Below are 26,119 nucleotides of genomic sequence, written 5' to 3'. Positions count from 1 at the left end.
GCTATCAACTTGGCTTTACAAGGTTTGTGACCATTTCCGAGCATTTATTTTGAAGGTATCCGTGTATAGCGGAACAGTTGGTCGCTGTACTGGCGGGAGTTTGACAGGTCTGTTTTTTTCATGGCAGCGTCGGGGCAGAAGGTTCGTGTGCGTCGTGACGTCATAGACAGACGACAGGAGTGGGTTTCAACCAGGTTTCTGCTGTGAACCGTCACAGTGAAGTTGAGTAATACACCGTGTGCTGATTAAGTTGTGCAAGAAGTCACAGCAACACACCGCCCCACACACTGCAGCCCTTCCTTACTGGTTACAGTGGTGAAGAAGAGTTCAGATCATTTACTTCAGTAAAACACAACACGAAAATCCTGTTACAGGTAAACGTTCTGCATTAAAATCTGACATAAATAAAAGTTCATTATGTCCATCTTAAAATTATACGTCAAGAATGAATGGTGAGCAGCGTAATGCTGCCTGTCAGTCATGTTCTGAAGTACTGCACGTGTAATATTACAGGTGCACTGACATGTAAACAGAACTTTGACGTAGAACCAGTTTAACTATTTTATAAACTGATGACATGGATGGATTTGTGAACTGGGCCCACACTAACAAAAAAAAGAAAAAGAAAAAAAACTAAAGAGATGCAAAACAAACAAAACAAAAAAGAGGCAACAAGAAAACAAGACAATGGGAATAATTAATCCTCCATAACATTTATTCACGTTTACATCATGATAAAGCTGAATTAATTAAACACCACATGGTCATAACTTACTCTTTTATAAACTGGTCCCACGAATAAAAATAACGTCTAACAGAATTAATACTGAGGTATTTCTGGTGTTTGATATGTTACATGAACATATCTAAATGTAATAACAACAAGAGTAAACAACTTCACATTTCAATGCACTGATGTTTTATTAAAATAGACCTGGCATGGGAGATCAGGAGAAGCTGTCAATTTCTTTCTTCATTTCCTGAAAAAAAAAAAAATACACAGAAAAGAAAAATGAAAACGGAACATGAACCTGAAAACGTGCGGCGGCTGAACTCAGAAACAATCCAATTAAAATTTATTTGGAAGGGAAACGCCCGTCTTTACGAAGCCCTGCCTCTCGTCAGACAGGTCTGGCTCAGGTCAGCCTCGGTGTGGTCGTCGTACCTGAATGAGCTCCGTCTTGTTGCAGTTGTTTCTGTGCCTGTAGATGCACTGAGCCAGCAGAGCGTAAAGCTTCTCCAGCGGCTCCGCCTCAGCATCCTCTGTTTTATCCACGGCTCTGTTCAGCAGACCCTGAAAACCACAATAACCTGACTCCACTGGTAACAACAGTCATACCTCACAATACCAGTTAAACCATTACGACCACCACCAGACCACAGCTACAGCCTGGCTGCAGACAAACAGGTCTGATGTTGTGGTCACTGACTGTTGTGTCCCAGGCAGGAAAAACACATAGAGCCAATCAGAGCTAAGTGCAGGGGATTAAGAATCAGGGTGTGATCTTCCATCACCAGACCCAGAAAAAAGAAGTTTCAGAAAAAATTTTTTCCTAACCGTTACTGTGCGAGCTACAGCTGTTACTTCTCATCATAATAAGAACACATTATACACAGAAGGTAACATCTGCCTGTGTGGGGGAAAACTCTTCATTCGACTCACCCTCAGTTTGTTGTGATCAACTACGTGTGGTGGTGTTTCATCGTCCACCTCCAAAGATCCGTCCCTGTCCATCAGCTGCATCGGCTCAGAGGCAGCTGAGCAGTTGGCTCCCTTCTCACGCTTGTTGCATTTTTCTGAGGAGGGGGATGTAGAAGGAGGATGAGGCCGAAATGATTTATTCAGTTCATCACTTTTAACGGTAGCAGATTAGTCAACAGACATTTCAGCAGGGGAAAATGTTTCAGGTTTACCACGGTTTCTGCAGGGTTCAAAGTTAAATCTACGACTTCTTCAATACCACATAAAATGCAATTTAATTCCTGTTTCACAGTGGAATATAACATTAATTCCTAATGATATCATGAATTAAATTAATGCAGCCTGGACTTGGACAAGCAGAATAAAATGGATGGATGGGTTAGCCAATGAAAAATCATTAGTTCATTTAAGTTAATTTGAGTTTTTGCTAAAATCAACGCTTTCCCATGATGTGACAACGGACCTCATGCAACATTTTCATATTCCTGTTCTAAAAATCTCTCATGTTTTTTCTGTACCAGGATCCGGGTTTGCCAAACTCTTTTAATGGCACAAACCTGTGGTTTCAGACTGATGAGTCTCACCTGTTCATGAGGAGGAGCACATTCCAAGTTTACCACAGCCTAAATAATGAATGTGAGGTCTTTAAAACTGGTTTTAAAATTGGGCTCACGGAGTGAATCATCCAAAACTCTTCACCCTCCTGTGAAACATGTGAAGAATGAGGCTGTATGTTTCTTTGAGGGTCAGACTTTGATAAGATATCAGAGGAACTTCTGTTCTCGGCTCAGCTTTGCGGCAGCTTGGCTCAGAGCCCAGAGCTCTGCAGAGCCTGCAAGTGTGAAGCTTTGGCCTGTCGAAGCTTGTTCAGCAGCAGCAGATGCAGAGGCAGCAGTGTTACTTTCACAACCAGTTCTACAAACATTTCATCTCCAGGGCTTTGAAGCTGCAGCATCAAGGCTCAGTCGCAGTCCAAGTAAGACCAGTTAGTACAGAAAGCACTCACACTGCCAGGATTTGGGTCCAACTCCTGGGCATACAGACCTAATTTGCTCAAATAGACCCTGTTCACCACTGTCTTCAGGTTTTGGAGAGTCTTTTGGGTCCGGGGTTGAAGCCTGAGGTTCAGCCTCCCCGTGGGGGTGCTGTCATCTGCCTGAGGGTCAAGTGGCTCAGGATGGTGGTACCCATTCATAAGGGCTCCAGCTTGGATCCCTGTGACATCATGTGTTTTGCGGTGATACCCGTTCACGGTGACTGTCGGCTGGCTCCGCTCCCCGTCACTGCTCTCTGACGAGGTGGATGAGCTTGGATCGGCAGAGCCGTTCAGCACTCTCATTTCTACAGCCCCGTTTTTCTCCGGACCTGATTCCGAGCTGGCGTTGCTGGACATAGAGGAAGAGCAAGACGACGGCTTCTTTTTCTTGGTTTTCTTAATGACACCGGTGCTCCACTTGGACCTCCGGGGCTGTTTGTAACGCTTTTTCTTACGAGCTGGAATAAGAAACAAGAGGAGGGGCCGGAGCGAGGGGGGAGAGAGAAGGGGAAAGGTCATCAGACAGAGCAGAAACAGAGCGCTGGATGATGCTGAGTGCAGTCAGACCTCCTCTCCACTTGATCTACTCATTTCCTTCTCTTGATTTGCTCGTTACTCTGTCTCCTCTCTGTCGGCTCTGCTGAAGCTGCCTCTTCCTCCCCTCGTCTGCTCTGTAGCTCTGATGCTTTGATGGTTAAATAAAGACTCACTCTGCAGCTTCCTGTCCATGTAGCTTTACCTCACCAGCCTTTTCTACTTCTGTCCTCTTAAAACAAAGCAATGTCCACCTGTGACCCTTCACTGGTTTAATGCATTATATTAACCAACAGTTGATTTTCCCATCTCACATTGTTATGTGTTACTATGGAACTGTTTTTCACATTAAAATAGAAATGAATGCAGTGAAGTCTGACAATAAGAGCAGTGTGTGTTGAGGACATTAGTTTTCTTAGAGCTAACGTTGTTCCTATAATTTACCAGTGGTGGTAATAAAAGCCAAGAACCACTTTATGGTTCTCTGAAGGAAACAAACGTGATTCATGCTTCAGGTGGTTCGTATGGACCTACGTTGAGGTTGAGGACTGTTCCTGGTGAAAGCTGCGATGCCGACGCCATCAGTCTTGTCTGGGTTGGCCTCAGTCCTGCAAGAAGAGGCTGCCAAAAAAAGAAAGTCTTAGTTTGTGGTTCACAGGTTTTAACGTGTCAGTGGCAGCTGATTGAGATGTGAACATTTAGAATTTCTTTTTTATGATTTAAAACAAAGATGTGGGAGAAAAAGCGTTAGTGATCAACAGCTCGGTTCCTCCTGAAGGTACGAGCTGGAGGTACAATTTGGTTCGAGACCAAACCGACACAGAGACAGGATGTTGGGAGACTGAGGAACCAGCTCCAGGAAGTTTCACCTCTTTTGATTCGAGACTCTTTGATCTCCTCACAGACTCTTTCAAATTCCTCGTCCAGCTCGTCTCTGATGATGGCTCGAACGGTGTCCTTCAGAGCACACGCACGATGACGGATATGACGGTCTGACACACACACACACACACACACACACACACACACACACACACACACACACACACACACACACACAGAGTTACACATTCTCTACTAACTACTACAACATGTAAACTCATGGATTGGATTCATGTTTTTTCCTATATAATACTAACCACCTGTCCACAGTGAACAGGTGAATCCAGGTCAAAGCTCAGTTTTGCTCCTCTTTCATTTCACTCATTAAACCCACTTCTCTCGTCGAACAGAGACACAGACACAGAAGATCAGAGAGAGAAATTTTGGAGGATTTTTTCAGCAAATAAAACCTGCTGACTTTACGGTGAACCAGAGACAATGAAAATGTCAGACCATCAGCTGCTGTAAAGCTCACAAAGTCCTTTTTAAACACGTCTGCTTTATAACTCAAGTGGATGTAGCAACTGAAATTGATGCATCAGAGCTTTCGCCTGGAATCACCTGCTCGGCCTGTTTCATGATGGCAGTGACATAAAAAAGTAAGATAAACCTCCAGTTAAAGGGAAGCAAAAGTTTCATACATTAAAAAACACAGGTAATAATAGACTATGTGAATAAGGCTTCAGGCCCTGATCCTGATCTAACAGCAGCTAAAACCCATCCTACACGCCCGGTTCTTGGATTTAGTTCAGTTGAATGTACTGTGAATTGCCCCGGGCCTTCGGGACACAGGGTTCGTGCTCACCCATTGGGTCGCTGTCCGGGTTGTACTCGAGGGCGTTCTGCCAGATGAGGTCTGCGTCGGACATGAACTCGCTGACGGTGACGTACTTGTGTTCGTCAATGTTGGTCAGCAGCGTGGAGAGGTCCATGGGCTTCTTGATCACCATCAGGTAGTCTGGCACCTGCAGGAGACAGAAAAGAGGAGGAAGGAAGGAGAGAGGAAAAGGAAAGAGGGCGGGGCAGTGGGGGCAGAGAGGGAGAGAGGAGAAATGGATGGAGGAAACAAAGAGGGAGTGATAGAACGACTGGCTGTGGTTAGAAAATGTTCAGGAGATTACTTGAACATATTCTCGTGGGTCAACAATTTAACCTCCAGATTTTTAAAAGGCTCATTACATTAATGTATTCTGCACATTTCCTGTGTGTAGTTAAACTTAATTTATATAGCGCTGTTTGAAACAAAGGTTATTAAGTGCTTGACAACATAAATGCAAAACAATAGTGGACGCAAAACTACACCACCCTGACATCATCATCACGTTTACGAAACAAAATCCACTCACCTCCTCGATGTCGACCGGTTTGGTGAAGGCCTTGAAGCGCCGGTCAAGAGTCAGACGCTCGGTGACGTTACGCAGAAAGAGGCGGAGCTCTCGCAGGACGTCCTCCTCCTGCTCCTCCAGACGGAGGCGCTCCTGCTCCGACAGCTGGCGTGGGGGAGGTAGGGGAGCCAGGGGGAGGATCTCCATGGCCTGAGTCACTGAGAGGAGAGGAGGAGGAAAATGATCCTACAGCTCAAAACAGACTTTTTGTGGTGGAAGAATCTGTGAGAGGATCTCTGTGGGAAAGGTGAAAGACTGACACCATGTCACTAACACACTGCGATAAGTTTTTTTTCCTCTGGACACCATGGGGTCACATACAGGTTTTTTTCTTGGAGGGCGGAGCCTCAGCTGCCTGGTTCAGAATGAGGTCCTGGAAGAAGTCGGTCCTCTCCTGCCGGGTGGGAACACCGATGGTATAAACCTCCCCGTACTCCTCCCGGAACAGGGACTGAATCTGAGGACACAACCGGACAGAAATCTCAGCACTTTCATGATGCGTCCTTCTTCCCAATTTGTTTTCTAGTTCAGTTTGGCTTCCTGCGGACAGAGAAGGGTTTCAGACACATTCTGTGTTGTTTCTGACTCTGGATTCAGGCCAGCTGCTCACCTCTGGGTCCAGCTGTGGATGGGAGACGTTGCAGGTGGCGAGGAGCAGGATGGGGGAGAAGGACGGGATGCTGCCCAGCAGGCTGAGAAAGGAGGCTCTTAGTGCGGGGCCCGCAGTTTCCCACCACTGCTGGATGTGGGGGATGTAGAGGATGCTGGGAGATGTCCGCTTGGCCTCGCAGAACACCTGACAGAGCAGAGAATCATCTTTATCTCTTACAGCTGTTTCAGTGTATTAAACATTTTTCCCCATCTGTGTGGTGTTTGCTGAGGAGTCACCTGTGTGCAGGCTTCCTCTGGGGAGGTGCTGCTGGCTCCAAACAGCACCGCAGGGTCCAGGCTGTGGACGGTGAAGCGCTCCAAAGCGTGCAGAACCGCAGGAGCCAGGTGAGAGGTTTGACCGGAGCAGGGACGACCCGCCAGGAGCATCCTGGGACGGTGAGATGTCGGGTGTTTGACGGCACTCCTGCAGGATGGAAGAAAAGAAAGGGAGGAAAAAACCAACAGTAACAGTTTCAAGCATTTATTAATGTGTTTTATAACTGTCCTTGTGTCTGCTTAAATCGACATTATGTGATATAAGTGATAGAAACTCTTATATGAAATCTGCTTGTTCTGCTTGTGGATGATAAAAATGGGAGGGGCAGTTAAACTCACTTTCACCCAGAGATGAAGACATGCTGCTGCAGGTCTCGGTGACGTGTTGCTCAGACTCACCTGGCAAAGTGCAGGAAGTTTCTGCTCTTGGAGGTGGAGTGTGTGGAGATGCTGGACGTGCTGGAGCCCTCGTGTCCTCCGTACATCAGGCCGTCGTCAAGGATACCAGAGGTCAGATCTGATGAGCAGAAAACAACAGATGATGAAGTTTGTAAAAACGTTCTACAGCAGGAGCATCTCTGGGCTTTAGCTGTGACCCACCTGGCTCCCGCTTCCTCTTCATGCCCTGCTCAGCGTGAGGAAACAGCCTCTCCAGAGCTTCCAGGATGTCCTGCAGGGCGACGCCCAGCAGCGGGTGGACCACAGGTGACAGGGGTTTGGCGGGCGAGGCGGCGGAGCGCTGTGCGGCCGGTGACATCTTCCTCATGGCTGCCACAAAGTCACAGCTGCCGACGGCGATGGAGGAGACGTCCAGCAGGAGCTTCTGGGAGGTGCCGTAGATCTGCGGGTAGCGGCGACGAAGAGCGCACAGCGCCGCCTCGGTACACACCGCCCTGATGTCAGCACCACAGTAACCTGAGAGAGAGCGATTGACGACCAGATTACACAGACAGATACATACAACCATAAAACCAAACCTGCTAAGATTTAGAGGTCAAAGGTCACTGCTACATTTCAGATTAAAAAATGATATGTATCAGGATCTCATGGCTCTGGATGTGCTTCTAGTGTTGAGCTTCTGGGACGATAATCCTTCAGTAAGGACAAGAAATAGTTTGATTAATTTCTTTTTTTTGATATTATGTCACTGGTTTTGGTTTATATCTACAGCACGTTGTTTGGATTAATACTCTTTGATTTCTGTCATGGTTGTTCTTACCAACACATTTCTCTGCCAGTTCGTCCAGGAAATCTTCTGATGGTGCAGGTTTCCACTGCCTGGTGTGGATTTTCAGAATCTCTTTACGAGACTGAAACACACATGTATTAAAAGAGTTTAATTTCAAACTGTGAAAATCAAAGTTGAGGGAACTGTACTTATGTAAATGAATAAATGTAAATACAATTTAATGATGAAGAATGAATACTGCCTGTATTTTTCAAAATAATAAATAAAATGCATGGATGACAGAGAACATAACTAACCTCTCTGTCGGGAAGGCCAAAGAGGAACTCCCGGTCAAAGCGTCCGGGCCGCCGCAGTGCTGGATCGATGGAGTCCAGACGGTTTGTTGCTCCAATCACCACAACTTCACCTCGACTGTCCAAACCGTCCATCAGAGCTAGGAGCGTCGACACGATGGAGCTGCATGGGAGGAGGAAAAACAAAGGCCTGGGTTAGCTACAGGACAGTCTCATCCAGAAACCCTGGTCATTCGGTCCATAGAGGCTCTCGCTAAAGTCCTAGTTTGAAGTGTATGAGAGATAAAAATGCTGAGACTGTGGTCAAAGGAGAACATTACAACAACTACAGTATGACTGACAAAGATCGTTCGGACCTGTGTATCTGATCCTGTCTGCTGGATCGGACTGGAGCCAGGCCGTCAATCTCATCAAAGAAGATGATGGACGGACGCATCAGATACGCCTACGGACGACACACACCAACACACACTCAGCTGCTACACTTTGAAGCACAGCGTCAGAGGAAACAGACATTTGTGCGTGTGTTTAGGATCAGCACAGGGTCAAGCTTGGTGACTGGAGCTGAGTTGGTCTCTGTTGTGGTGGTGGAGAGGACGCAATCCTCCCTTATAATTCAAATCCTGCGATTGCACAGAGAATGTGAAGCACATGTGGTCCCGCTTTTGTAAAATAAGTTTCTAATACAGAAGGAAGAATGGCGACATCCCTTCAGGCTGGTGGCACAGAGGGGCTCGTCGCTCCTCAAATATTCATCATGGAGGTCAGACATGATCTGCAGTCATCCAGCAGGGGGCAGTACAGGGACATCAGGTCTGTTCTGATGTGTCTGTTACCTGCTCAAACAGCAGCCGCAGCTGCCGCTCTGACTCGCCCACCCACTTGCTGAGGCAGTCGGCTCCCTTCCTCATGAAGAAGGACACCTTTCTGTTGACGTGGCTACACTCGTTGGCCAGTGCCCGGGCGACCAGTGTTTTCCCCGTCCCAGGAGGACCGTAAAACAGGCAACCTCTGAGAGGACAGGAATTACTCAATTATTTTTCAGCAAAAAGGACATTTTGCTCGTTTTCTTTGTCCACGAGAGTCAAAGAATGTACACAGTCCCTGTAAATATGTGAATCCTGTGTGTGTGTGTGTGTGTGTGACCTGGGAGGCTGGATCTTGAAATTGTCAAACACCTCAGGGTACAGAAGTGGGAAGACGACCATCTCCTTCAGAGCAGAGATGTGGCCTGACAGACCTCCGATGCTGTCAAATCCCACCTGAGGAAGGAAGAAAGGAAGCAGGGAGAGAGGAAATGAGGCTCGAGCAGATTTCAGTCTAAGTCATCACAGTGTAACCTGGAGAACAGAGGTCACAAGAGGCTGCTGGCTGATAGTTTCATGGTTTAAATGCATGATATGTCTAAACGCACTGATTGGTCGATGGCCATGGGATCAATGTCTGCGAGGCCTGCTCCTGCACTCATCTTGTCTCTGCGAGTCCCCAGGAGATCGTCTGTACGCAGGCTGAATGGCTGACAGCTGACACGAAGAACGAAAACAAACACACAACAATCAACAAAGCAGGTTTCTGGTCCAGAGATGACCAACAACGTCAAGAGTAACATTCTGTGGGCAACACAAACCTTTAATCAACACAGATGAATGAGAGAGGCAGAAGTCATTTTACATTTAACCATCTTTTATTTAACCAGGTGAAAGTCTTGACTGAAATCAAGAGGGCAGCATAAATCCACAGTAACAACAATAAATACAAACATCAACAGACTACACACTATAAATGTTGTCCTTCAGTGAAGAGATTCAGAATGCACCTACTGACCTGCCAGAGGCTTTTTCACTGTTTTGCTCTTCATCATCAGAGTCGTCTTCATCAGAATTCGACCATGAACTCTTAGTGGGTCTGGAGGATGAAAGGAAAAGTGAAGACGAGGAAACAGAAGAGAGAAACTTGTGTGTGCATCCTAACAACAGTTGTTTTGTTTGAATTATAATGTTAACTCGATGGTCTCCGTCTCAGGCTGCGTCTTGTGTGTCTTGTCTTGTAGGAGAGACACCAGATCAATCTTTCGTTCAGTTCTGACATTTCTTTCAAACATCAAAGCAAAAAAAACTTGATCATCTGTTAAGTATGAGGTCAAAAGTGGGTCAAATAATTAAACTATGGGGCCAAATCTGTCTGAGACACATCATCCAAGTGACCAGTTCCTCAATAATGAAGTGGCCACTCATGTCATTTCTCATCAGAGCATGGGTGCACACTGTAACATTCCTCCAGACAGTCGCACCTCAGCGCTCCTCTGCGGGTTGTGTTTGGTCCAGAGGCACTGATCCTGAAGGTTCCTCTCGGGAACTCTAAACAACAACAGAGAAAACAACACCAAACGGCTCGTGCTGAGTGAATCAACATCAAATTTCCAAATTTATTTGTGCTTTGGATTCTGTGATCAGCCGTGCAGCACTGACCGCTGCTGGGTCCCTGGTAGAGTGATGAGGCTCTGCTCAGTTTGGCGTCAAAGTTCTGGTTAACGCTGCAGCTGCTGTCTCCGTCTGCAGCCACTTCCTGCCTGCTGCCCTCGTCATCAGCTGCACCTGGAAATAATGGTTTTTATCACAGGAAATAAAGACAGATGTTTTAAGGGGATGACATGAAAAATGTGGTGTCTTAAGTGAGTCACATTTCTCCGTCTTCTCCCATAATGCATGTTAATCTGCCCTCTCTCCCTTCCTGAAGGTTTGCACCAACCGTTTTCTTCCTCGCTGTCACTGCACTCTCTCTGTGGTGGCACTGGTGTTCTCCTGCTCTGAGCTTTAGAGTAGATCTTCTGCAATTTCATCAAACACAAAAACACTATAAGACAATCAAAGCAGAACAATGTCGGGCTTCAGTCTAAGGCATCAGTACCTCTGTTGCACTTCCAGCAGGGATGGAAATCATGATCATATTCTGCAGTTTTTACTGTATATATCAAAATATTCTGCTTATTTCAAGCCCAATATTGTGTTGCTGTTTTTTTGTTTGCTTGTTTAAAGCAGGTAAAATAACAAATTTTACTGGAAGGCAACAAGACATTTAGTTGTTTTGTTTATGAGTTTGCAGACACAGGACAGAGGGAAGCACCAGCAGATTTTTAGTCAGTTAAATCAGAATGAGAAACCATTTCAAGGCCAGTGGATCTAAACTATGTCACCTCTTAAACTCTGAGTGATAAAAACAAACCAAAACAAAAACGAGGGCTGGTGCTTCTCAGGCTTTCGGCTGCCTTCCAATATGGTGGCAGCTGATAGAGATGTCGCCCCCTCACCATGAGTGGTGAGGGGTGGGAGGGAGGCAGGGTGCAGCTGGGTGCACCGCCCTCACAACAGCCTGATAAGAGAGGCAGCACCCACAGGGAGAGTCACAGTGTGTTAACATGGCTGTGAAGCTGCCACTAAACGTAAACACAAAGTCTGAATACAAAATAATCTAAACCAGCTGATCTCAGTTTATATTCAAATACAGACGAACGCAGCAGAAAACAATGTTAAAGAAACAGTTCCAATGGAAATCCTGAGGTCTGTGGATAATTTGGTAACACAAACAGTAACACAAAAGATGGAGGCATCTCAGGGACACATATTTTAAACAATATAAATGAACAGCAAGAACACTGACATACAGAGATCAGGCCAGACAAGGTGTTTACTGTCAGGATGGAAATGTTTCAGCCCAGTAACTGTGTTACTCACTCCTTCTTTGTTGTTACTAAGCCGCCTCTTCTTCTTCATGCTGTCCATCCTCTTCAGGACCGACCTGGTCGTGCTGCAGAGAGAGCAGACGTCAACACATCACAAAGAGCCAACAAACAGGGTTCAGATCTGTCATTTGTTTATGTGAAATGGAAAACATACGTTTATATAATCAATTAATCAGTTATCAGAGCACCTGCCAGTTACTGTTCTGTCTAATGGACAATTAACTGACAAACTGGTTCAGTTCCGGGTTTTTCTTACTTGGTGCTGATGCCGTCAAACATGTTGGAGGCCTGGTACCTGCTGGTTGGTTTGGTCGGCCTGGTGCTTCTCCTCAGCCCTCCTGGGCACACACACACACAGAAATCAAACATAATAAAGCAAACATAATTGTCAAACATAATTCAAAGAAATCTAACATAATTTCCTACAGTGACGTCACCAGATGCCTCAAACGTTAAATTCACTTTAGTATCATAAAAGTCCAAGAAAAGCAGCAAATATTCACATCTGAGGAGCCTAAGTCTGGTAACTGTACTTAAATAACTGTTATCTGAAATTTTTATGACATTTGCGAGTTTAACAAATTCCATGACTTTCTCCCAGGTCACAGTGCTTTGCCTTAACATCACTGTCCTTACCTGCAGTATTCTGAAGCCTTGGAGATTTCCTGTAAACACAAAACAAACCTCAGAGTGAGGAAAAAAAGAAACTGAGCTCCTCAGGCAGCTGTCTGTAATTTCACTGTCACTGCATCTGTCTTTGTGTAAATATATATTTAACACACAAAATCAGAAAGCAGTTTTTTTATGACGTTACCCTAAAATCCCTGAGAGTACATTCAGAGTGTAATGCTTTAATTTACAAACAATGGATTATCAAACTGATAATTAATTACAGGCACATCATTTTCTGTCAAGTGGTTCATAAATTAACCCACTAATCATTTCAGCAGATATTCACTGTCACTCTGATCACACCTGATAATGGCTCTCGCTGGTTTCACATCTTCGTCCTCGTGTGTTTCTGAATTGACCTGATTCTGTTTGTCGTCTTCGCCTTTAAATCCCTGGAAAACGCATCAGATGTTTCAGAAACTGGTGAATTGTAACAACAACAAGAAATCAGTGTCGTACTCTAACGGTCACATCATTCAGAGCACAGCACCACTACAGCCCACGGTTCAAGATTCAACAGTAAACCTGAGTACTCTAAGTAAGTCGCAATTGGACTTTTACTTAACTGTGGATGTTGGTTAATGAGTTTTCCTCCTTGAACTTGGCTAACGAAAACTTTCCCTTACATGACCCTGTGCTGACAGAGTCGTTGAGTCTTTATTTATTTAATCAAGAACACTAAATAAGACACATGATCAGTTTTACCAGAGACACATGGCCAAAATGGCAGCATAAGATATGCATCACATAGCCACATAAAAACACACATTAATTTACAACAACAATCACATAAAGTACAACACAATCTAATGTCATTTACCATCACAAATTCAAATGTTTTCTAATTGTTTGTGAATGTTATTTATGGTATTATGTCTTGTTTTCCTTTAAGTGTAAACACTGATTACTGTAATATTATCACCAAAGATAGTGTTACTCTCTTTAACATACATTTACAACTAGTTCAACTTGATATAATTTTATTTTTAGCGGCAGATTTGTTTCCTAAAAAGTTTGCGGAAGAAGATATGTGTGTCTTCGCAGCTTGGCTCATTGATTCTGACAGACCGACGGTTAAGAAATAAAACTCAAAAGACGCAGCGAAGCCTCTCTGGAAAGGACAGCGGACGGACTCACATTGGACAGTGCGGATTCCTCCTGTCGGGGCTCCGTGCTCCTGCTCCGGGTACCTGGTGGAGCCCGCGGCGGGGCCTCGGAGCTCCCGGGCGGCCTCTGCTGCCGCTGAGGTCCGCTGCTCTGGTCCGCGAGCCCTCTGCGACGAAGCGTCACCATGGTAACGCCGCGCACACCGGCTAACGCAGGGACCGTTAGCTTAGCAGTAAATTAACAAAATAAAAAACGCTGGAAACGCATATAAACACCTCCGCGTCTCTAACGGCTGTTCAGCTCCGATGAACGGGCCGCTGCTCCGAGGGCTGAGGCGGAGCTGAGGCCGGGCTGAAACACAAACACACCCAAACACACACGATAACACGAGCGGACACAAACTCTCTCTGCTCAGTGTGTCCGTTCAAAACCGTCGCGTCCTGCTGCCGCCCAGTGACGTCATGCCGTACAGTGCGTGTGTAAACAAAAACAGGGGCCACACACCCCTCCAACATCAGAGCAAGGTCCCCAGACTTAAAGAGACATGGGGGGACTAAACCGAATGCTTTCTGGAACTGATCCCAGGACAGTTCCAGGACATCGGGATGCAGGAGGGTCTGTGAACTGCTGCCACATTTACATGTCTTTTTTACAACACAGCTTCTCAAACACACAAAATTCTCTAACAATTTAACAAAGATTTAAGAATCTTACTTTATCTTAGATTATTTATTCAGTATAGGCAGACAGGAATCAACAAGATTACAAACAAAAAGATAATATATTACCAGTAAACAGAAAAACAGACAAGAGACAGACAGTAGGAAAGCTGAGCCTTAGCCTGGATATTGTAGCGACTTCGCAGTCCTAAGAGTCGCTGAGAGACAGAAGGATGGGCCCTATTGTCTGACACGCTACAAAAAGTTAGCAATCAACAAAAACATCATGCATCCCACCCACTTTCTCTCTCTCAAACAAAAAAAGACCAACAGGTGAAATCAACTAATATATACAACCATAACCATGTGACCCGCTATCCCCCCAATCAACATGATCACATAAACAATATACTAATAAACAAAAAACAAACAAACAATATCCCTTAACCTTACTACTAATAAAAATACATAACACACTCATGGCTCCTAGAGATATTTTAAAAGAACAAAAATTAGGTCTTAATTACATTTTTGGCATTGATTCACAAAGGCACATTTATGACTTGAACTAAATTAAGTTTTTTAGACAAACTACAAATACTTTATATTTGAGTAGGAAAGCAATTTGTTTGTCACCTTGTCTCTTAACCTTGATCGAAACAAGCTCAGTTGTTTGCATCTGTGACCTCCAGGTTCATCACGTCAAACCATGTATATGTTTATTCAACCATCATGAACTAACAACAAAGCATCAAATCATATCAAATATATTTGAACAGTGGTGAATAAATTTACACTTCAGACAGTCACATTCACTGGAATTCAAACCCGATCCCCATGGCGCCCTGTTTGGATTCACTACTTCATTACAACCACAAAGCAGTGTGTCCTCTTCATGTAAAATTTCTTCCTTTTTGTCAATCTTAAATGTAATATTACATATATAAACAACAAAAGTGAAAGGACGTTCATGGACCTCGGTTTGCTCAATGCCAAAAAATGCATTGCACCATTATGGAAAAAGACTCATAGACCAGATGTGACACAGTGGCTGAGACAGATGTTAACAACCCTTCCTCTTGAAAAAATAACATACATACTGAAATCGAAAAAGCATGTGTTTGAGAGGATATGGTGCCCTCTCATTGACTATGTTAACAATTTAAACTAGAGCTGTGTCGATAAAATCGATTCTCCTATTCTCATTTTATTTTGTAAAGGTCGACTCGTACGTGCTCACGTACGAACTCGCGTCATCAAATTCACGCATGCGCACATGGTGTGAAGCTACCAAACAATGAACATGGTCGGACAGTAAGAAATGCTTAGTTAACATTAAAAATTAAAAAGTGCAAACTTGGGCATTACTGAATTACGTCGGACAGTACGCACTGTGTACTGTCTGACGTCATGTTCATTATTTGGCAGCTTCACACCACGCACGCATGCGTGAATTCGATGACGCAAGTTCGTACGTGAGCACGTACGAATCGATCTTTACAAAATAAAATGACAGTAGGAGAATCGATTTTATCGACACAGCTCTAATTTAAACATAACGCCTGAAGGAGGTGAATGATGGTTGTGGACCATGCAGTCTCCATGCTTGTGATTCCCTTTTCTTTTATCATTTTTTTAATCTCAGCAATTTGATATTTTATTTTATTGCACAAAATGTATTATTTGAAGATTACCTAGTCTAATCAGAGGAGCATTTGTTTGTTATAACTGTCTGTAGCTCATTTGTAAAATTTCAATAAAAATATTGTGGGAAAAAACTCAACATATATACACATATTTCCTCATGTGGCTGAGGCAGCAGCTTCACTGTTCTAAAGCTGGAAAAACCTTTAAGTGATAAGTAAAAAGTGGAGACATTTTCTGAATATATTTATCATATGTTCAGAAAATGTCTCAGAACATATTTAATTTCTTCTTTTTCACTGTAAATTGAATTGCTAAAATTGCCAATTCTGGGTTTTAAACTTAATTTCTTACTAATTCTTCTTACTAATTTTACTTGTATCCTCAGCCCAGTAGTAAAAGCTGGGCTGAGGATGTTTTGCAGACTTCAGAATATGTACACACCACGTCTTCCTTTCTCCTCTTCAGGTGCTTAGGTTATTACACTCCTGTGGGCAGAAAATGAACATGTTACTTTCTCTACTTTCTAATGATTACTAATGATCATTATTTGCTCTGCTGTGTCACATGGCTAAAATTCACCTTTGGTATTAAGTTCAGTAAGTTTATTAGGTTTAAAACCCAATAGAAGAAAGAAATTTTCTCAGTTAGCTCTGGTGATACCAAGCCATGCAGACAGGTTTTGAGATAACTGCTCAGAAACATGTCTTTCCAGTGTTCCTGATGCTCTTGATAATCCACAGGAACCAGGACATGATTTAAAGAATTCAGTTTTCAGTGCTGTCCCAGCAAAGTGTGCCATATCATATCATCGATGATAAAACACATATAAAGCTTAATTGGCGATCATTACACTCTAGGTTCACTCCAATTAATTAATCAGAGCAGCGTTGCAACGCTGGGGAAAAGAAAACCTTTTTACAAACTGAAAAACGTAGAGTCAAAAGATTCAGTCAGGCATAATCAGATGGACTGTATGAGGAAAAGAAAATGCAAACACCAAGCAAAGCTGCTTTTATAATCACCAGCTGGACAAACTTCACCCAGCAGGTGTTTTTCCCAGCAGACACTTTGACTTATGATAGCAGGAAAATATCTGGAACGAGCTTTGCTCTGCTATGACACCAGGTGGGTTTCCATTCACCTGTTTTTCACACATTTTCAATTTGTGAATAAGAAAAAAAAAATCTATATATTTTGCTATATTGAAAAACATTTGTCTGCTTGGCTGAGGTGGAAAAGTTCAGCCAACAAGTACGGATGAAAACAAACAACAACAAAGTGCAATGAAAACAACGCTGAAGCTTTTAATTGGTCAACTAAGATACTCACCAGAGTCAGAACTGGTAGTAGAGCTTGCTCCACCGTTGCTGAGAGACCCGTCTGACCCTGTGCAGAAAAGAACTAATTATTTCATGGTTAATCAAAACACAATGACATGATATTAAATGAATAGTAAAAATATTTAAGACGTCGTGCTGGGCCAGACTTTGGTCAGATATTATATTAACAATTGTGAACTTTAATGTTAATATTAATAATGAGGTGAGAAACAACAATAAAACAATAAGAAATTATTATTTTAAAACACTAACTAAATATATAACATTGTGCATTTACCTTTGTTCCCTGCTGCCAGGAAAGGTTGCTGCTCTGCATCAGAACCTCCAGCTGCAAAGATGTTATTTGTTAACAACTATATAAATACATACACAAGGGAAATATTTAAGACGATCATTTTTAACATGACTGGAATCAGGACGATCAATTTCAAGTGTGAGTGTTAGAAAAAATGGTGAATTTCCCGGTTTGGCTCAGTTCATTTAGGCTGATCTGAAAGCTGTCAATCAAACTCTGGTGCAGACCAAACAACCAGGCCAAGTCAAAATAGGTGGGTCTGCAGTCAGACGCTGGTGTGGTTTATTAGTGGTGCGAAAGCACGTTTATAATGTAGAATTTAAAGTGGGAGCTGGCTGTGATCTGACTCACTAATCAACTTTTAAAGCTTCAATCTCCTGAGTCATGGCTGCAAAAACATTAACATCCTCAGTGAAAAAACCTGAAACAGAGAAATAAAGGACTTACATTGTGTGCTAGGCTGTGCAGACTGGCGACCTGTGCATTAAAACAAAGGTTACAAACACATTCAAAAACAAACAGATTGAACTGTACTGCAAGCCTCTTCATCCTGTGGTTTACTGCAGACTGACTGCAGTAAATGTGTTTACAAATACAAACATGTTGCAGTAAAGAAAGGAAGAAATCTGATGTGCTCTATAAGCAACAGGAAACCTTTAGCAAAATTGTTGTCACTTTGATTTTAATGACATTTTAAAACAAAATATATCATATGTTCTACAGGTGGCAGAAGTTATTGTGTGAATCTTAGAAGGAGAAAAGAACTGCAGTTAACTGTGATGTAGAACCTCAACACCACTGGGTTCCTTCCAGCACAAATACATGTTTTATATAAGGGAGTGTGAGCTCAGTGAATAAAGGATAAGGAACGCCTCTCACACCTAATGATTGACAGGACTGCTATTCAATGTGACCTGTGACGTCCACAGAAGAATAATAACAGACCTTTGCACCTGATAAGCAACATCTTCACATGCTCATTCTGCCCTCGTGGTTATGACACAGACGACTGTGAAATGTACAATGTGCTTCTCTTGGTGTGAACAGTTTGAACATATTGTACTGTGTCACAGTGTCATTCCAAATGCATGTATGTCTAATTGTTTCACAGCAAACATTTTCAATTATCATGTTCAATTATCAGGCAAAGCATAAGCGTTACCAGTATCCATAGCAATGGCTTTGCTCTGTCCTGTAGGCCCTGACACCAGGTGGGTGGAAACCCACCTGTTCTTGCACATTTTCAATTTGTGAGCAAGAAAAAATCTATATATTTTGCTATATTGGAAAAACGTTTGTCTGAATGGCTGAAGTAGAAAGGTTGGAGTGCTGATAAAAAACCAATAACGACAAAGTGCAATGGAAACGCTGAAGCTTTTAACTGGTCAGCAGAGATACTCACCAGAGTCAGAACTGGCAATAGAGGCAGCACTACCGTTGTGCTCTGAAAAGAAAACGTATTTAGGTACGTGTGAGCGTATGTACATGTGGCACATATAAACACTTCTACAAATCATATCTGTGCTTTCTGGACTCATTTTGATTTCTTTATTTTTTCACTGAGACTGAACCAGAAGCAGTGTTCAGAATCAGGCACTGTGCCTGCAGAGAAACACTTATTCTGTAGTGGAAAATGACAAAGGTCTCAAGTAGATTAAAGAGATGTAATAATTTAAGTTTCAGACATGAATAAACAGTTGTTGTCCGACTAAGCTACCACCACAACACCTCCTAACTTCAGTGTCATTTCTTGGTTGGTTTTAAACGTCCAAAGATCAAACTGAGTCAATTCAGTTTGTTTTTTTTAATCTATTACTAAAATTACACGGACATTATTGGAGTGAGGCAATGTGAACTAACAAACTGTTGAGTGTGTGATTTGTAAATATAAATATATAACATTGTGCACCTACCTTTGTTCTCTGGGGCCAGGAAACATTGCTGCTCTGCAGCAGAACCTTGGGCTGCAAAGATGTTATTCTTTGTTAGCAACTATATAAATACATACACAAGGGAAATATTTATGACGATCCATATTTCTGAGAGCACACATTTTTAACATCATCTTATGACTGGAATCAGGACGATCAACTTCAGCGCCATCTCCTGGTTGGTTTTAAACTTCCAAAGATCAAACTGAATCAACTCAGTTTCTTTTTAAATCTATTACTCAAATTACACAGACATTATTGGAGTGAGGCAATGTGAACTAACAAACTGTTTAGTGTGTGATTTGTTCTCACTAATTATTTCATGGTTAACAAAAACACAATGACATGATATTAAATGAATAGTAAAAATAAGACGTCGTGCTGGACCAGACTTTGGTCAGATATTATATTAACAATTGTGAACTTTAATGTTAATATTAATAATAAGGTGAGAAACAACAATAAAACTATACGAAATTATTATTTTAATACAGCAACTAAACATATGACATTGTGCATTTACCTTTGTTCCCTGTGATCACTGCAACAGAAACTGGGTCTGCAAAGATGTTATTGTTTGTTAGCAACTATATAAAAACATACACAAGGAAAATATTTAAGACAATCCGTATTTCTGAGAGCACACATTTTTAACACCATCTTATGGCTGGAATCAAGACGATCAACTTCAAGTGTGAGGAAAAAATGTAAATCACTAACTGTAATAAATAACATTTACATGATAGATCTGAGGTTTCACAACATTTTGAACCCGTTTTTTCCTCATGGTGCATTTGCCAGTTTGTCTCAGTTCATTTAGGCTGATCTGAAAGCTGTCAATCAAACTCTGGTGCAGACCAAACAACCGGGCCAAGTCAAAATAGGTGGATCTGCAGTCAGACGCTGGTGTGGTTTATTAGTGGTGTGAAAGCACGATTATAATGTAGAATTTAAAGTGGGAGCTGGCTGTGATCTGACTCACTAATCAACTTCAGCCCCTGAGCCACGGCTGCAAAAACATTAACATCCTCAGTGAAAAAACCTAAAACAGAGAAATAAAGGACTTACGTTTGGTGTCTTGTGCAGACTGGCGACCTGTGCATTAAAACAAAGGTTACAAACACATTCAAAAACAAACAGATTGAACTGTACTCCAAAACATACCTATTTTATCACTGGCAATTTATTAGGGACACTTAGCTTAAACTAATTAAACTCCATGGTCATTTTAGAGACTGCAGTTTGTGGTGCTGCTGAATCGTACTGCAATTTACTGGTAACCCTCACTGTTAAATGTGGGGTGGACAAAATATTATCAATGAAAATTTCACATTATAAACTTTACAAACATAGTATTTATTTCAGAGTTTTATCAGACTGCAGTAGTTTTAGCAGGCTATACCTAATATACTGGCCATTGAGTAAATATTGCACCTACCAAGTATGCCTTTTTTACGCAGGACAAACAGCACACCCCCCACAGCAACCAGGAGCAAGACCACCACCACTGCAACAATGATAGCTGATGTACATCCTCCAGACTCTTCAGGAAGTATGTGATCTAAAACACAGAAAACATTTACATTATTTTTATATTCAGTTCACTTCATCATCTGATCTTGAGCATTTTTGGCTCCATTTAACTTTCCTTCAGCCATGTTGGCATATTTCCTGAATTTGAATTTGTCACCATAACTGATAGAAATGATCACCAAAGCTATGAAAAACACCCAGGTGAAAATAAACCTCAGTGGTTTGGTTTCACTGGATATTCAGTCTTTGTTGGTAAGGTGATTTCAGTCATTTGAGAGTTATCACTTGGAGCCTTCTGCAGTGATGTAAACATTGTAGTCCTAATACACAGTCAATTTCTTCATACAACAATACAAACACTGGCACAGACAACGCTGTTAGCAGCTTTAATGAATCAAGAAAGTGTCTGAATCCAATCCTGAGTCTATAAAACTAATAAAAAAAAAAATCTTGTCAACTTCCACTTTGTGACTGTGATCACAAAATGCATATAATGCAGCACTTCGCTGGATAACAGCACGCAGAACATGCTACTGTCATTTAAAAGAAATTAAAAATAAAAACTGCCACAAAAAACAAAAAAAGTTTCTTACCCCAAACTTTCTCAACCTCTAATCCGGACGCTTCGTGAATGACTTCACAAGTGTACTGGGACGTGTCACTCCTCAAAATCTCCACACTGTCCTTCCTCTGGTAGGTCTCGTCTTCATTTGGTCGAACGCCTGTGGTGACCACTCCGTCCTCTTTAGTCAGAATATGCCCGCTCCTTTTGATCCGCAGGATGATTTCTTTTGGGTAGAAACCTGTGGCCAGGCACGACAGAATCACGTTTCTCTCAACTTTGGAGTTCTTTGCAATCAAGTGCACCTGAGGAGGAACTGCAGAGAGAAAACAGTGAGTTCATGTTAGCAGGGTGGCTACACAGCAGTATGCTACAGACCAATGATGTCCTCACAATAAAATGAATGACTCATAATAAAGATAATCTACAAACAGGCACAGTAACTTTTTTAACTTTAGCCAACGAGAGGTGATTAAGGATCTTAAACAAATGTTTTCATTTCATTTCATCACTTTTTAAATCTCTGGTGAAGATGAATATAAAAAAAACAATGATTTTTTTTCTTACCAGCTTCTTTCAGCTGTTTCTTCCCAAACTGCATGAACTTGCTCAACCAATCAATACATTCTTTCTCCAGGTAGCCTTTGGTGTATTCTTTTAGGACCTGGACTTCATCCCACTTCCTCTTGGTTTGGGCTGCTTCACTAGTGGGGGCAACCCAAATTCCATGAGCGTCGTCAAAGGCCAGGAAGTCCTTTCCATCGTAGCTGTACATGTCAACGCCATTGAAGTACTCAAGATTGCCTTTAGAATCCACTTCTCCCTCACAGCCATGCCTCCACTGAAGGATGTGGACATCTAAAGGGCAGGACAGTGAAACAAATGATGGTCCTATCATTTATAAATGATTCAGGGAAATGTGGTCCCAGTCCTGCACATTTCATGGATCTTACCTGAATCATTCTGTCTCATTCGTTCCATCAGGATCCCGATGTTGACTTTGAACCACTGCTGCTTGCTCTGACGGGACTGCGTGCCTTTATCCCAGTAATTCACATCAAGATTCTCTGCCATCCATTTCTGTTTGGGCACTTTCTTCTGGCTTGTACTGTCAAAGTAATCAATCATCCGGCCGTCCAGCAGACCCATGGCTGTGAACTCGTGGATGCCAGGGAGCTCGACAGGTTTGGAGAACGCCGTGTAGATGTAAGAGAGAGAATGTCGCTCTGGAGATCACACAGGTAGAAGGACAGACATACAGATATTCATTAGACAAGGCAGAGATGATGTTTAGGGAACCTACAAAAAATGTCCATCAAAATTTTCTAAAGCTCAAGGTGACCTGTCCAACCAACAGTCCCACAGCCAAAGACATCCTCATAAATGAGAACCTAGAACCCCAGGATGTTTGGCGTGCTGCTTGACAAAAAAAGTGACTTAAACAATTAATTAAATATCAAAATCGTTGTCTATTAATTTCCTGTCAACTGATCAACTATTCCATGAACTTGTAAGACGAACATAAAAACTTATGGGTCTTTAAAATCTATATATTTTTTAAGCACACGTACGAAACAAGCCACAGCGACACCACTGATCCCAGAATCCAGAAAACAATAACTCGTAAAACGTTAGCAACCACCAGCCTGTAAGAAAGCTCTTTTATTTTGAAGTAAAGCTTTTCACAGATACAGTATATTAGAATTGTTCCATACGTCTGCCAATAAGTACCACAAAATTAAAGAAATGCTAAAGATAGATTAACTGTTCGACGTACATTCTTTATTCATGTAAGAAACAATGTTGGTTGATTTATAGTTATTGGATTTTTTTTTTACTCTTAAATTTCTGCGGCAGTTCTGGCCCCAAGCTCCAGCTAGAAAGAAAACAAGAAAGAACGAGGAAGTGAACACGTTTACAGTCAAACTCTCCTATCAGAGATATTTTAACAATGTCAGCAACAGCAGCCAAAGGGTGGCGTCCACAGACTGAGCCAGAAATCTGAACAAACGCTCATTACAACACTTACAACGTGACCGAGCCACCTTTACTGACCTGGATGTCTCAGAATATTTTTTCTTAATTTCCTCTGAGGCTCAAATTACCAATTAAAATATAATTTTATATTATTATAATTACATACAATATAATAGAATATACGTTATTGTTTTGTGTATTTGAAAAACAAAAAAATCATACAGAGAGGTGAGGAGCTGCATTTGGATCATATGCAGCATTAACTACATGTTAGTGTGACAGTCAGTTCCTCAACAGCTGGAAAAAGCCAATGAATCAATTAGTCAATTCCTCCGTCCTATATTTATGTAGCAGGCCTACACATGACTAAACATAACTAAATACACATAACTAAACAAACAAACGTCTACATTAATCAATAAGTAAAGATTAAACTCGAGTAACTAACGCGAATTTCAAATGCGTCACAGTCGCTTTCACTTTCGCTTTTGATCTGACGCACATTAACGAGCCACAAAACTCTCCGCTTACCGCTGTTCGCCGCCGATGCTGCCATCAGGACGATAAGAAGTGCGGCGATATACATTTTGAGGAGAAAACGTGAGTCGCTTCGTTTCTAAACCTCCTTTCCAAACGGTTTCTCCGGCCGTCGGCCCGCGCTTCGACTCTGCTTCCTCCTCGGTCCGCCTCGGGTAAATGGCCGCCTGCGTCTCGCTACGCCAGACGTGCTCACGCGGTGCGTTCACTGCTGCTCGTAAAATAGAGAATTCGTTTCGCCTCCCACTCCCACTCACACCCAATTTTTCAAAGACTTTTTGCTGCATGCCATCATTTCATTCACAAACGATTAGTAGACTGAAATAATCGCTTTAGTTATTTTTAAGCAAAAATGCCAACCGTGCTGGTTCCAGCTTCTCAAACTTGAGGATGTTGATGCTTTTCTTATTTGTACATGAAGGCAAAACTAATATTTTCAGTTTTGGACTGATGGTTCAACAAAATATAATATAAATAAAACTGAACTGAACTGAATTGAATTGAAAATTGAATTGTATCAAGTAAATAACTTGATTTTCATCAATAAATCCCAAATTACATGGGCCCCTAAAAATCTTGATAAAATTTTATGGAATTAAAAATAAACCTTGTGGGAAAAGGAGCAGAGGCATGCTTGTGTTTATCTGGTATACTGTTAGAGTGATTCTCTTCTAATTACATTGATCATGGGGTGCGATGTGTAGATGTTCACTGAAAGTCCTATACTGACAAGGCTCAGTGAACACACCACTGCAGTTTCCTGGTCATAGTTTTGTCTGTGGTTTGTTGTTTTCAAGTGTTTGAGTTCATTGTCATTGCCTGCCTCAATCTATATCAGGGAGTGAGGCAACAGACCTGCCATAACCTGTTCTACAGGACAGGCTGCCTGCGGGTTAAAAACGAAATATTATTTACTTCACTGCACTACAAAACAGTCGAAAAGAACACAACTTCCCTGAGCCCAGGGCCCTGTCCCCCAAACAGATGTTTCTGTTCCACCAACAGTCCAAAGATATTTATTTAACTACAGAAGCACAAATCTGCACAAACATAAAACGTTTGACATTTTCTTCTTGACAAAAATGACTCAAACAATTAATCAGTTGACTAAATAGCTGCTGATCAATTCTATTGTCCATCGAGTGATTACCTGACTGCTCATTCCAGTAGAGCTGCAACGATTAATCGATCAGCTGACAGAAAATTAATCTGAAGCTATTTTGATGATCGGTTAATCGTTTAATTGAACCTGGTCTTACATTTTAGCAAATAAAAAAAATTATGTGTTGAACACTGGACAAAACAAGACATTAGATGACGTCCCTTTCTCTCCCTTTCTGTCCCTTAATGAAAACGTTCGCACCAGAACAATAACATAAAAATAATAATAATAAAAGCGTTAAACAGTGCAAACAGTAGGAAAAGTGCATACAGTCTGTGGTTTAAACTTGTGTGTGCGCGCAGGCCTTTTATTATTTATATAACTCTATGAGAATATCACGTTACAGCCAGCTCGACTCTTTCGTGTAAACACGAGCACCGGAGCCTTTTATGGCTTTTCTACATTTGCGTTTACCGTGTGAATACGTTTAAACTGCCCGTTACCGACTTTGAAACCGCTGGTGTTCGTTGTAACTGTCTACTACTGCAAAATGGCTGTGACACGTTTTTGTTTCTTTATTTTCAGTTCACAAATGTGACCGATGACCGTGAACTCACCGCCTCCGGCAGCCTCTAAATTCAGCCACAGTAACGACAGAAACACAAACGTCCAGGCTGTTGGTGGATTCATGGTTTTAAAAGTTCTCTCTTAAAAAATCTTAAAGACGAGAGAGAAACACTCCGGGTACCCAGGCTGCGGCCGCGGCCTGCTGTTGTGCTTCCTTATTGCGCACCCAGTCATCCAATCAAATAATTCAGAACCAGTTGCCAGGCGGATTTCACCGACAGAGCTTTGTCAGATAGCGCAGGGAGGAATACAGAGGATGTGTGATGTATGAAATAAGTTACACGCAGAATTGTCTTTACAAAACTGGGACTTTTTCACTGTCAAAGACCTAAAGTAGTTAAATTTTTACATCAACCAGCTACAAGCGTCAGGTGCTGAGCGTTTTGTGTGAGGACACTTCGACACAACAACAACAGGTGAAGGAATCAAACATCCAACCCCGA

At 42.2% G+C, this 26,119-nt stretch overlaps 2 protein-coding genes across 5 annotated transcripts; both read right to left on the bottom strand.

Moving 5' to 3' along the window:
* Window positions 1-708: 708 nt before the first annotated feature.
* On the bottom strand, window positions 709-13,861 carry LOC121192347 (ATPase family AAA domain-containing protein 2-like). The gene is made up of 28 exons (XM_041053997.1): window positions 13,497-13,861; window positions 12,663-12,751; window positions 12,324-12,352; window positions 11,944-12,025; window positions 11,680-11,752; window positions 10,697-10,775; window positions 10,417-10,542; window positions 10,239-10,305; window positions 9,773-9,853; window positions 9,363-9,471; window positions 9,095-9,210; window positions 8,785-8,959; window positions 8,305-8,393; window positions 7,952-8,111; window positions 7,686-7,776; window positions 7,067-7,381; window positions 6,866-6,983; window positions 6,428-6,614; window positions 6,150-6,335; window positions 5,861-5,996; window positions 5,501-5,697; window positions 4,960-5,119; window positions 4,142-4,264; window positions 3,807-3,893; window positions 2,747-3,196; window positions 1,664-1,797; window positions 1,166-1,294; window positions 709-980 (listed from the first exon to the last, which is right to left on the bottom strand). Exons 1-28 carry the CDS (start codon window positions 13,650-13,652, stop codon window positions 948-950), a joined length of 3,777 nt encoding a protein of 1,258 aa, XP_040909931.1. The 5' UTR covers window positions 13,653-13,861; the 3' UTR covers window positions 709-947.
* Window positions 13,862-16,190: 2,329 nt separating this feature from the next.
* Window positions 16,191-25,831, bottom strand: LOC121191636 (class I histocompatibility antigen, F10 alpha chain-like). Of its 4 annotated transcripts, none has more exons than XM_041052884.1 (13): window positions 25,667-25,831; window positions 22,387-22,659; window positions 22,001-22,291; window positions 21,465-21,749; window positions 20,777-20,899; window positions 20,407-20,433; window positions 19,862-19,897; window positions 19,321-19,371; window positions 18,810-18,851; window positions 17,855-17,884; window positions 17,390-17,440; window positions 17,102-17,158; window positions 16,191-16,257 (listed from the first exon to the last, which is right to left on the bottom strand). In XM_041052884.1, exons 1-13 carry the CDS (start codon window positions 25,737-25,739, stop codon window positions 16,250-16,252), a joined length of 1,347 nt encoding a protein of 448 aa, XP_040908818.1. In that variant the 5' UTR covers window positions 25,740-25,831; the 3' UTR covers window positions 16,191-16,249. The 4 variants fall into 4 exon arrangements, with proteins under 4 accessions (XP_040908818.1, XP_040908820.1, XP_040908821.1 ...); XM_041052886.1 differs by lacking the exon at window positions 25,667-25,831 and adding an exon at window positions 23,942-24,120; XM_041052887.1 differs by lacking the exon at window positions 17,855-17,884 and having other exon boundaries at window positions 25,667-25,830.
* Between the last annotated feature and the right edge of the window lie 288 nt (window positions 25,832-26,119).

The sequence above is a fragment of the Toxotes jaculatrix genome, chromosome 13, assembly GCF_017976425.1.
Source record: "Toxotes jaculatrix isolate fToxJac2 chromosome 13, fToxJac2.pri, whole genome shotgun sequence".
In the NCBI taxonomy this organism is placed as follows: Eukaryota; Metazoa; Chordata; class Actinopteri; family Toxotidae; genus Toxotes; species Toxotes jaculatrix.
The sequence above is the reverse complement of the archived record's forward strand: the minus strand, read 5'-3'. Positions and strand labels throughout refer to the sequence as shown.